The sequence below is a fragment of the Symphodus melops genome (genome assembly GCF_947650265.1).
Source record: "Symphodus melops genome assembly, chromosome: 6".
In the NCBI taxonomy this organism is placed as follows: Eukaryota; Metazoa; Chordata; class Actinopteri; order Labriformes; family Labridae; genus Symphodus; species Symphodus melops.
Genome location: NC_136696.1, coordinates 13,701,501 through 13,714,632, shown reverse-complemented (window position 1 = coordinate 13,714,632; position 13,132 = coordinate 13,701,501). Strand labels below are relative to the sequence as shown.

Genomic DNA, 13,132 nt, shown 5'->3' with positions numbered 1-13,132 from the left:
TACAAAACAACTTATGTAAAAGTCCATTTAAGGATGAGTTATAAATCTCAGCATTGTACTTATTAACATGATTTTTGTCAGCACTTCCACAGTCGCTATAAAACTATTATATATATCACATTAAACTATTCATCCATTGTTTTATAATCTGAGGCAACAAAGCAATCTCAATATTTGTGAAGAACATGTGGAATGATAAAAAAGCTTCAGAAGAAAGTGTGATATCAGAGAGCACGATGAAAACTATAAGTTAAGAAAAAGAGAAAAATGAACAACTTTTAATATATAATCAGATATTTTTATTTTACACTACTGCAGCAGCTGCCATTAAAGGCAAACATTTCGTTTGAAAAAAGGATTCTAGTGCTAGTACTGTTATATACAGAGCGTCAGAAGACAGTGAAGTGTAGGCTACGTTGACAGCAGAGGCGTTTCAGAGGCTTCCTTTTGATGGCTCAGATCTGTGAAGACTCCAGCCACAAGGAGGAGCTCTTGACCCGCGGCTGCTCAGAGTCCAGCTTCAGCAGCGCCGTCACAGCGCCCTCTATCTTTGACATCCACACTCTCTGTAAGAAGTCACACAAGGAGTTTCAGGAAGAGGACTGTCTATGGTTTTTACCGTGGAGCAGTCAGCAACTTTTGGATGAACTTCTTTTTAATACAGAAAACTAAACTAAGAAAAACTGACAGACACATCATCTGTGCCAGTAAACTATGAACTCCACATGCAAGGAGTGTCCTCTAAACTTGAACAAATATTGTGATTTTTGTGAAATTGATTGAACTCTTGTGTTGATGCTACAAAGAGCAGGTCATTGTTTTGATATCATTTTCAATGTTAAGATTGTCATGGCTGTAGTGCCCTACCTTTGCAGCTTCTGATGCAGCTTGCAGGATGAATACACCGATACACTGCTGGTAACGGTTCTGGTGCATGATGATAAATGAATGAGGCAGTCCTGATGCTACAAACACACAACAACAAAAAAATACAGTTCTGCTGTTAATTTGAACTGTACACACACTAATTACCCAGCATCAACATATCAACCAAAATAATACTTAATAACTCAAAGAAGACACTGTTTTGAAACTTAAATAGCAGACTTAATGTGTCCTTTGTTTAGAAAATGATAACTGCTTAAATTCCAATGAACCTGACAAGAAAACAAAATCTGAAATACTATTTTTATTACTTGATGCATTAAGCTGATCAATGTTCTTTAGCTGAAGTCGATCCAGTGAGACAGGCTGGTCTAGAACTGTGAAGGTGGAGCCTTCCTTCAGCAGCTGGTCCAGCTCCATGTTCTGTGGCGGCCTCAGAGGATTCTGCTCTGGACCGACAGACCTCTGCACAGAAGACAAGACAGAATTTAAACGATCACTGACGTAGACTCCTCACCGCAGCCTCACACTGAATATGTCCAATGTTCCAAGTAAGAACAACAGAGGGGAGTACCTTCTTGTTTCTCTTTATCTTTGTGATCAGGAGGAATTCGTCAAACAGGAAGAGACAAACGTCCACCAGCTTCGTGTTCTCTATGAGCACCAGTTTCCCTTCGTGCAGCAGACTTCTGTGAGAGATGAGATTCTCCAGAGTGACGGCCTTTAACAGATGTTTAAGATTCTGAAAGACAGTTGAAGATAAAAACATTTTCAACTTGACTTGTGAACTGATCATCTAAGAGATGAGAGCTTCTGATAGCAGTGTCACAGCGAATGACACAATGCACAGAAATATGTGAACACTTTCAAACAGTTTGCTCGGCTTTTCGAGATATCTGATCTCACATTCAGATACAGTAATAGCATCTACCTATCTGCACACAAAAGGTATTAGAGGATGACGTCTCGGTCTGTAAACAAAACTCTCAGAGACACCTAAAAAACACACACTTTATAAAGTTAAGACATAAGCTGACGGACCTCAGGGACGAAGGCACGCTTGTCTCTCTCCCACACAGGAAGCCACAGCAGGGCGTCTCTCAGTTGTTTCACCTTCTGGTAGTTGTCGAGCCACTTCACCTTTCCTTCTAAATCACCTGGAAACAGACAGCCATCATTTGAATAAAGAGACACAAAAACAAACCAATGTACTGCATTTAAAAAAAGAACACTCATTTATTATTATTATTCATTTCTTTGAGTAACACCTTTAGTGGCATTACAGTGGAGCATTTTATTTTTTTGTTGCGTTTTCTTTTTTAGTGATGACTGCTGACTAACACGGGCGTGGCCGTATCGTGACAGATTGCGGCACACTGCTGTTACAGTAAATATTCTCCCCCACACCCAGAGGACATTAGCCTTTCACATCCAAGCCTTGTCATCTGATCAGCCCTGCCACACCTTTTTAATGGTTATGGGAAAGTGTGTGGTTAAAGAGTTGTGAGCCGACGCTGTTTGCATTTGTGCGTTCAATTGAACAGAATGACATTGAGGTGCATGGCTGCTGCACTATTCCCACAGCTTGTCCCGACCTTACAGAGTAAACCCACACGACAGGTCTGCAGGCAGAGGCATGCAGCGCAGCAGAAATGGTCACGCCGGCCAAGACTAGCAGCATGTTTTCACTCTGCCTGTTTGTGTTGATGGATATTATCATTATTCACATCTGCTTACAATGCAACTTTATCTTAATGTGATTGTAAAACACCAGCTGGCAAACAGCTGATTGAGGAAACAGCTGAGCAGGATCCTAACTGAGCTAGAGTCTTAAAGATGAGGCACTACTTGCGCATACTTTTTTAGTTATACTTTTTTTCCAATAAAAGGGGAGTAGCTTATGGAAATCAGGGAGAGAGAGAGTGTGGATCGACATGCGGAATAGGAGGCACAGGCTGGAGTTGAACCCGGGCCGCCTACAGGGGAGGACAAGAGCTTCCATATATGGGGATGCGCGCACTAACCACAGCGGCCCCAAAAAGTAGCTACATGTTTGTGTATGTTGCTTACATATAGATGTGTCCACTTGTTCCGCTATAACCTGCAGCCCTCTGGTGTCTTCCTCTGCCTGGCATCTCTTTGCAATATTCCGCAACAACAGCGGATATCGCGTTAGCCTCTGCAGCGGTGCCACCAACAGGTCACGCAGTTGCAGCCTCCGGCACTGCTCATTCCTCTCACACCACTTTGGAGAAAAAAGGGGGAGAGAAAGTGGGGACAGGGTGAGAGGAAAAAAAAAAAAGAGGTCAGAGGGGTGAAAGACCTCATCACAGAGTTGGAACGGACGGGGGATGGGCGGCAAAAGTGTGTGAAGAGAAATGAGATGTAAGATCAAAGCACAAATACGAGTGATGACGGGGAGGGTACACATCTGTGACACTTGTGACAAACAGAGAAATGGTTCAGTGTGTCCTCTTTAAACTCCACAATCTCTGCCTACTGTATTTTAAAAAAGGTACATAGCGTCCCTGTCACTACTCTGACTTCCCTCAGTGAGTTTCCCCCTGTACCTTTACGTAGGATCCAAAGTCCTCCCGTGACTTCAGACTGTCCAGATAAAGCAGAGCCGTGGAGTAGTTGAGGCAGTACTTCTGCAAGCAGTGGCATACGCTCTCCTGGAAAGCCTGCCAACAGATACACGTATTACACAAACACCAGGAAGCAGACAGCTAGGTCACATTTGCCAATAAGCAGCCAATAAAATGCTCATAAAAAAAAAGACAAGATGAAAATCTAGATTCAAGCACAGGACATTGAAAATGTGTGAAATATATTCTAAAGCTAATGAGAGGCTTTTTCTCCACTTAACTGCTTTTGAGCAGTTAACAGGAGCACAAATTAAAACAGTTCAATAAAGGACGTGTTTTGCAATGGGTGTAAAATTAATCTGAACTTTGAAGACTAACCTAATGTAGTTCCTGTTCAGCTCAGAACACAAACAGGAAACTATATAATTATGGGCATAATAATATGAACCTTGTTAATATTAATTAATATCAATCTCAATGAGGTGCTCCTTGCTAAATCCTTTTTAAATAAATAAATCCTGTAATTATGAAGGAAAATATATTGATACAAAAATAGATCTATATACTGTAAATATAAATCGAGTTCAGAGTCAGTTCTGCAGAATTTAAAATGTCTAAACATCTCCAACGTACATTTTCCAAAGTTTACCCTGAAAGCATTTTTTGGTCTCTAATGTCTTATCTCTGGAGTTTTACAACCACTCTAATGCCTGAGCACAGACTACAGCCAGACTCAGTGTGCGTCATTGTGTGTCCACGTGTGTCCCTCACTTGCCTTGCTCAGCAGCTCCAGCAGGGTGGGCCCGCCACCCTCACTAATCTCCAACATGTCCTTGATGACACGCAGGAGGTTGTTCAGGAAACCAAAGCTCACCTGTGGCAGACAAAAAAAACCCCTCTTTCTATCAAGTATCAAAAGTCCCTGACAACAGGGCAACACTCGTGACTCTGTCACTGTTGAAAAGAGGAGAAATGACATAAAAGAGAGCAGCTCCCTTACATAATGCCCAGTCGCTTTACGAGGTCACAGGAAGTATTTGTTTCTTGTTGCCCATTTCATATCTTATAATTTTTTTTTTTTTTTTTGAGCTTCACAAATATAATCTTAGTATATCATAAAGTAAAAATACTGTAAATTGACACAATAACACCAAATAAAAATTAAAACAACCTCTATGAATAATGTAGTCCTCCAGTTTAGGTCACTTTGTTTTTTAACCTCGAACTGAAGTGTAGAGAAGTCATACATGTTGAAATGTTGCCAACTGAAGGCAAACGCCATAGAAGGATAAAAACTTCCCTGTCGATTGAATATCTGATTGATGTGGTGACCTTTAACACAAATCATGAATGGTTTATGAATGAATAGACAGAGAGTGATTCAGTGTCTAAAATAAGAATGCTCAGTAATTACGTTTTGTCCCTGAGAGGAAGCTTGCCTTGAACAATAGTGCAAAAGAAACAGTCAGCTCTGTCCAATTAGATGTTACATGAAAACAAGCACACTGCACAAGACTGGCAACAATGAATACAAGTCAAGTATCGCATTTAACACACTAGATAAAAAGACATAGGCACAAGACTGAAAGGCTAACATAAGAATAATAAAAAGAGAGTTAAATGCATCGCATGAAAACAGATGAAACGGCTTTCCGGGTATTACAAAGATTGTTGCGAGGATTACCTTTTGATTTGATTTGACTGAACATTGTATTCATTGTTTTTTTTTTTTGTTCAATTCTAATTTGGTTGCTTACTGTAATTTATGTAATCTATCTTGTGCCGTCTCACCTAAGCTGAAATATGTTGATATTCTATGAAGCAGGATTTTGGTTATCAGGGTAACTTCAGGGTTAACGCTGTGTGTTCTTTCTGTGGTATATCACCATGGTAACTTTAACTAAACACCTAACCTGAGCAGGTTATGTTTGGGATAAGAACGCTCTAAAAGAAGCTCCAGCCACTGACCAATCAGAGAGCTGATCATGAGAGGGGAGAAGGGGGAGAGTCAGGTAAACACTTTCCTGTTGGATTTGTCGTTTATAAAAAAGAAATATAATTGATGTTTTACAGTGAAGTTAAATTAGATTAAATTCATATTCATTTCTGTAAGCCTCTTACTGCTCTGCACGTCGGGCTGCAGATGAAACATTACGTCTTAAACTTTCAGGAACGCAACAAGACTATTCTGAAAATCACAACACGGCCCCTTTTTTGGATGATCTAACTGAAACTCTTTGTTGAGTAATCGGGTTGATAACCAGCTGCATGTGACTGTTCAGCGTGATCTCATGTGTTAGAAGATACCCTTGGTATGTTGAACTTGTTTCGTGGTAGAGGCCAAGGGTCTCATGACTAAACAAAATAACTCCAATGAGGCAAAATTCCCAGTTGTATTGATTATAAAATTAACAAATCAATCATCCTCTCACTGTGCTGTAAACAGGGTTATCTAATGTTATTGTTGTTTGTAATATTTTTGTGATAGACCTCAAGCTACCTGGCCTTGTGTGACATAATTAGCAGCACACTCACCAGGCAAAGCTCATTGAGGTTTGCAAACAGCCTCCAGGAGTCAACATCAGTCAAGCAGTTCCTCATCTGCAGGTTTGTGAGTGTGGCCAAAAACACCTGAAAGCCACAAAGAATGCAGAGTGAGGATGGACTCAGGCTATCTGCCGTGCGAGCATTGAATTTCTATTCTGCTGCAGTAAAGAATGGGAAACCCTTAGAGACTTTCACATGGAGCTCACTGAGAACAATTCAGGGAGAAAAAAGGGAAGCACAAAGCAGCTGGTGTTGTATTTCATTAGGGCTTGGTCTGTTTATTTGTGGTTTGGGAGTCTGTATGCATGAGCATTATTACGCTCTGCGTGGACACTCACCTCCTTGAGCACCATTAGTTGATTCTGGAAATAGACACACTCGCTGGTGAAAAGTTCCCAGATGGTTTCCTGTCTCTTGAAGCCCTGCGGGTCAGAGTCAGCGCTCACCTGGGAGGACTGGTCCCGCAGGAACTCCGCCAGAGAGAAGTCCTGAACATTTAGGGGGCCGCAAAAAAAAAAAAAAAGGGATCAGAAAAAAAACATTTAAGTTTTAAATAATGAAATAAAGTCTGACCACAGCCTAGACAGAGAGATTTAGATGTAACCTGTATTCACTGTAAGTGTGAAGCTCCTACCAGCAACCTGTCACACTCAGGTGTATGTCACTGTTTGTTTTTTTGTGTGTGGGTTCAACCTGACTGGTTTCTTCCTCGAATTTCTGGTTCTTTCACATCTTGTGTAATTTCAGCACTGCGTGCATTTCCCTCTGAGTGGTGGCCAGTTATTCTTGAGTCACTTGTTAAACACACGCTGATATATTTGGTTTGGAAATCTGGATCTCTCACTTATTCAAAAGCTGACTTTGAACGGATTAGAATCCAGTGCAAGACCAACATGATGATTTCAAAAACAAACAGCCTGGTTTGCTGCTGGCAATGCTCATTACCTTATACCGCTGGAGGTCGGCGTTTCTCCAGTCTTGAATTTGTGATGTTGACAGATATTTTTCAACATCTGATGCTGTGCACATGTGCGGCTTCCCTTTAGTCTGACAGACACAAAAAGAAAGACAGTTAATTCGGGCAGGTCATGAAAAAGGACTGGATGTGTGTTGATCCTTTCCTCCCATCCACACTATAACTAACCAAACAAGTTTAGCTCAAGTTTGGCTTTTCAAGAGGTGACAAGTTACAAAAAAAAAAAAATGTTGACAAAGGCAGAAGAGGAACCACTTGGAGTGTGTTTAAGGGTCAGAGAACAATGTCCCAACAAATGGCCAGCTCCAAAAGAAAGCCCATCAAAGCAAAGCACAAGCACACAATCAGTACCAGCCTCACATGACAACAAGAGACTCACAAAAAATGGCACTTACTGTGCTGCGCCTAGAAAAAGGCCACTTTGACTTCTTAGAATCTGTAGAAGTCAAAACATAAAATACAGATTATCAATAGAAAAACTGGCTTTGAGAATGACTGGATTAGAAAAAAAGAAAGAATGATTTGCTGGGATAATGTAACAAATCGAACTGCTTAACATGGGGACTTCAGGATTTACAAATTATCAAGTTATTTTTGCAAATGTAAAAATATTTCATTCGGTTTTAAGTGGTACATGAACAGTGCATGTAGCCCTTTCTCTTTTGGAAATGATTTGTGGTTTTGTGCCACAAACACGCAGACACAAACCCACTGGTGATGTGTATCCTTTGAAGCACAACAAATAACTGGGAACTCTTCAACGCTGAGGCCAAAAAAACTGTGACCGCTTCCTTTAATCTGCATCCCAAAGCCTGCAATTAACTTTGAACAGGCCTCTAAAGCCCACAGTCTCTTTCCCGAATAACCAGGACAGTTACAAAAGGAACATGTTAAACGTGAATAAAGTGGATGGATTAGAAACTGAAATTAAGAACTGAAGTATGCTTTAAATAAGTCTGAAGTCTTCAGGTATGGAAGCTCATTCCAAACAAATTCGTTGGATGAGCAGCTACGAGTTTAAAAGGACAGTTAAACCAAATGAACTTTGCTTTAACTGTACTGACAGAATCACTAATGGATGTATAGTTGATCATATCATAAGTCAAAGGTGTAGCACAGGCCCTGTTAAAACTGAGTACCGTAGATGGAATCTACCACACAGTAAAAAATGCTACCACTAAAACTTCACAATATATTTTTGAATTTTACCAGAGAAGTTTGAACCATTTAAAATGTCAGCTGCTCCATTGGATACAAAAAGGTCTCCTGGTGAAACGTCCAATCCTGGGAGGCTGACCACCACAGAGCTCCGTCTCCTCTCCTGGAGCCTGAGAGGGGGCAGAAGACAGGTTCATCCCTTCAGGTGGTGTCACAATTTTATTTTCAAAATGATGCAAATAATTGCAAAATAATGCTCGACTTTTTCAAAAAGGCCTCAAAGAAAGACCCATCTGCGATCGACCCGCTCTGCTTTTTGAAATGCATTGCAGCACAAAAGGAAAAGACGTGGTGCAAGCCACAGGAAATAACAGAATTCCTTTTGTCATTTTACGTGGTTGAAATGCCATCGAATTACCATCTGCATTGTGCAGCAGAGTTGGGATTAACATGAGTATCAGAAATCAGAAAGGCTAAGTGTTTTGTGTCTGGCTTATGTGTGGAAATCTGCTGATTAATGGATCGCCATATGTGTGTGCAAGGGAGGCGAGCTGTGAGTGTGTGTCGGTTATAATCCTCTTGGTCTCCTTTGCACAGTTACTAACTGAGGCTTTGCTGCTGCTGGAAAAACACAGGCCTGCCTTTTAGCCCCAGGGTAAACTCACACAGCCACTGTTCTCAAGTGTTTTTGACTTATCCTCTGCTTATGTACTTCAAGGATTACTGCTGAAACTTAAAATGCACATTAATGTGTTGAAATTACTAAACAAAGAATCTTACAAACATTTAAACTGAAATATCTTAATGGCAATTTCTTCTTTGATCTTTCTTTAGTTGCAAGGATGAAAGATTTCAAACAAACTTGATTGGTGACTTTCTGACTCTAACAATCACAATACAACAAAAACAATAATAATAAAAAAAAAAGGCTGCAATGAGCTGTACAGCAACCAGATGGGCTGGTTTTGCTGAAGGTAAGGTTCACTTTCAGCACACTGACACTGATCGACAGCTGGTCAGTGACCTGCGTCAACATGTTGAGGTTTTATGCATTCAGCATTTCAGGGGCTGGCATTTAAGAGAACGGCTTTGACATCAGGGTTTGAAGGAAAATGTTTGAACAATGGGGCAAATAACACAAAATCTGACGATCTACATAGGATCCAATGAGACCATTACATCAGGGAAGTTCCAACACTTTGTGTTCAAAAAAGTTATCAGGACGTGATCAGACCATGAGGAAGCCAGGCTAACCATTCAGGGCTGGTGGCCGTGTTTATGATGACAACACAATGAAGTGGAGCAGAAGTACAGGCAAAAGGAACAATGCCAATTCACCTACTACTTAACATAAAGTATGATTTAGTAGAATCAATGAACCTTCGTTCCTCCTCTTATAGATGAGAATTTACTGCTGAACAGAAACTGCACTGCAGCTGCTGAGCTCGCACCGTTGCACAAGCAGCAAACTAGACTAACTCGAATGCACATGCCGGCCACATTGCTGCCGGAACAACCTGTAAAGGAGGAGTTGGACTAAAACCAGGACCCCCCCCCCACACACACACACACACACACACAAACAAACACTTCCCTGATAAATGTATAGGCGGTCGGTGCTGAATTAAAGAGTAAAACAGACATAGTCAGCTGCAGCACCTGAACACTGTACAGGATCCATGGCTAATGGGACAGTAAGAAAGGGACGATTACTCCTCTAAACCAGGTCAGTGCCTCCTTGCAGCTCATTCCACAGCATCCTCACAATGGCATCCTGTTGCTTTGTGGGCGCGCAGAAAGCTCCCTCTGTGTCCGCCTCTGCCACCGAGAGCACTTGTAAAACTGAGTGTTTTGTTCCCGCACAAGAGAAATAATGATGCCCCCAAAAACAAAACTGTCCTGACCAATGCCTCGCAGGGCCCGGTCACTGTACGAGGCACAGTGCCCGGGTGTAATTACAGGAACAATAGCTGCCTAATTATCCAGTGATGGGAAGAGCCCTGCAGCCTATTAGAGAGGGTTGTGTGTGGCAGTAAGAGAAAGCCTTAATGAGGGTTTGTCTAGCCCATACATAACCATGGGACTCTCCAAACTTAACTCGCCAAGCTGATGCTCGGTTAACAAAGACATGAATGCACAATGGGGCTGCTTAAAGCAAACATCCAATCATACTTGCTCATGGCGTGGCACTCATGATGTGGAATCAACATGCTATGGCTTATATCATTAAGTTATGATGACTTGGTTCAACACATATTGCTGGCTCACTGTAGAAATTAAAGTCACACAGTTAGAGGGAAACATTTGACTACATTCCTGATATGCAAACATGATCTGATCTGAACTTGAAAGTGAAACTCCTGGGTACAGGGACAACATGCAAAACAGTCCACGGTCCACTTACCTATTCAGCTGCTTCTCCTGCAAAAAAAAAAAAAAAAGCAGAAGAAAAAGCTGCATCAGTCGTTGAAAAATGTTTTAAACTGTGAACATTTTTCACATTCTGAGTTAGTAGGACAGGGAGGCTCAACGAGGAATTTAAAGTTACAAATATAATCAAGGTTAAAAGAGACGCATTTGTGAAAACAAATTATATTTATATTTTCCCCTAAGCATCGTTAACTATTGACATGCCATGTTACCAGCGTGTTAGCACTGTCTGCACAGACCTCCTCCTGCTAACAACACACCACTATATCACTTTCAAAGACACTCCAATCTGAATCGCTGTTTTAAGTGGCCGTTTGGACTCAAAGCCTCTGATATCTGAGGAGAATGTCGGGACTCTATTGAGAATGTGCTCGCTTGAATACCGTGATCTGATGAATAGATCTCCCCATTATCTTTTTCCATCGCTCACTGACCCCTCCATTATTGGGTGACTGCTGACTGTGGTGAGCGGGGGCCCAAGGAGAGCACTTCCCAGGGCTCTGCAGGCAGTGGGCTTGGTCGGAGCTGTCAGTGCATGTAACTGCTGATTCATTTGCTGTCAAAAGCTCGCTTTGTGAGTGACCACCGCAGGAGGCAAGGCCGAATGGAAAGGAATGTGTAACCTTCTAATTTATAGATTATAAAATGTTCATCAGACTTCACTGCATGATTCATTGTGATTGTGGGAAGTGGTTTCTGGCATAATAAGAGAGTCAAATGATTCTTCTGAGATTGAAAATGCAACATAACAAGAAAAGTGATAAAACCTCACCTTCACTTCACTTTCAGTAAATCCAAAGTCTTTGAGACCAGCAGGATGAGCACTGCTACATTCTTGCCTCTTGGAAGTGATACAGTTATCGAAAGTCTTGGATCTATATGATCTGGTTCTCTGTCGGCCGGACGTTGAGTTTGTCTGATGGATCTCACCATCAGAAAGGGGACTGGCTGCAAGAGGGGACCTGACTTTGTGTACTGGGGACAAGGGGCCTACAGAGGAAGGCGAGCTCCCGGAGGAAGACTCCTCCCGAGTGCTCCCCATCCTGACAGGATCCCAGGTATCCATCAGCGGACGCCTGGTGCTTCTAATCCTCCTCAAGGTTGGAGATGTGGAGATTCGCCCGGGGGCCTGTCGGTCAAACTGAAAAAAAGGGTCCGCAAGGGACGAGTGTCTTTGCTTGGAGTGTGTCCGTGTCAGATCTATGTGCATTATTACCGGGTTGCTGGTCTGAGTCTCCTTGTGCTCAAAAGTCTGTCCCTCGTCGGTTTGTGTCTGTGCGTTTGCCACACCTGTCGTGACGACTTCATTTTCAGCCCACTCAATGTAACTCCAGTCCAGCTTCTTCTCGACGTCCTGGTCTTTATCTTGTAGGATAACGTGCTTCAGTGCAGACATTATAACCAAAAAGGCATTGTAGTAGAGTAAAGATCAGAAAACGTGTGATTGAAGGGTCTGGTTGGTTAGTCTCCACTGGGTTAAGGTCAGATGATAATCCTTTTGCATTCCCACAATGATCACACTGTTCACCTCTCAGGCTTCTGGGGGGCGGAGAGTAGAAAATGTGTCAATACTCACAAAGAAAATGAAACATACCTCCTAATCTTCTGAGAGGAGATTGTAGCTGTGAGAGAGAAAGTGTTCATGGAAGCAAAGTAGCCTTACACACAAAAGTGTTCACATGTGTGTCTGCGAAGGTCAATATGGAAACAATCGCACAACAGCGCACATTTAACGTTGTACAGTAACTGCACACTTTGCCTCCACTTCTCCTATCTCTGTCTATTGTCTGGCACAGTGTTTGTACAGACACTCATTGATTATCGTTCTTGTCTGGAAGTCTACCTATAATACTGCACTGCCGTATTTGCTTATAAACTGAGTTTATTTAAGCTGGTGCAGTTATAAACTCGGCACATCCACAAGGCCCCAAGATAAGAGACAATGTATCCGAGACTTCACGGTGCTGGTTAACCGTATATCACGAGTATCAGGGCAGAAAACAGCAAGTGCGTTTATGGGAAAGAAAGTCGTTAAACTGTAACAAGTCCGGTTTACTTACATCCACGAAGACTTGGACGGCTGGTGGCAAAGTGAAGCGTGACACCGCGCTACTGCTGCTGGTGGAGGTGGCGAACTGAGCAGGCTCAAAGTAAGTCTCGCAGAATAAGAGTAAGCCCCCGATTTTGCCAATTATTGTCACTGTTGTTTTTCTGTCCGGGTTTTGTGTCAAAACACCAACGCTGGAAGAAAACCTCTGTGTTGCGGAGTGAGGGTGGGAGGAATCACCGCGCCGAGCTCGTGGAAAGGTGCGACTGTTTCAGTGCCTGCGTGCGAATATCAATACAATCTCTCTCTCTCTCTCTCTCTCTCACTCTCTCTCTCTCTCTCTCTCTCTCTCTCTCTCTCTCTCTCTCTCTCTCTCTCACACACACACACACACACACACTCTCACTCTCTCTCTCTCTCTCTCTCTCTCACTCTCTCTCTCTCTCTCTCTCTCTCACACACACACACACTCTCACTCTCTCTCTCTCTCTCTCTGGTTAT

General features: G+C 42.2%; 1 protein-coding gene across 1 annotated transcript; it reads right to left on the bottom strand.

The window, feature by feature from the left end:
• Positions 1–276: 276 nt before the first annotated feature.
• On the bottom strand, positions 277–13,066 carry plekhg7 (pleckstrin homology domain containing, family G (with RhoGef domain) member 7). Its single transcript, XM_079345392.1, has 16 exons — positions 12,645–13,066; positions 11,357–12,123; positions 10,559–10,575; positions 8,206–8,324; positions 7,392–7,432; positions 6,966–7,067; positions 6,359–6,508; positions 6,009–6,104; positions 4,249–4,347; positions 3,456–3,569; positions 2,956–3,130; positions 1,927–2,042; positions 1,460–1,627; positions 1,197–1,350; positions 868–965; positions 277–566 (listed from the first exon to the last, which is right to left on the bottom strand). The coding sequence occupies exons 2-16, from the start codon at positions 11,978–11,980 to the stop codon at positions 456–458; spliced, it is 2,184 nt and encodes a 727-aa protein (XP_079201518.1). The 5' UTR covers positions 11,981–12,123; positions 12,645–13,066; the 3' UTR covers positions 277–455.
• Between the last annotated feature and the right edge of the window lie 66 nt (positions 13,067–13,132).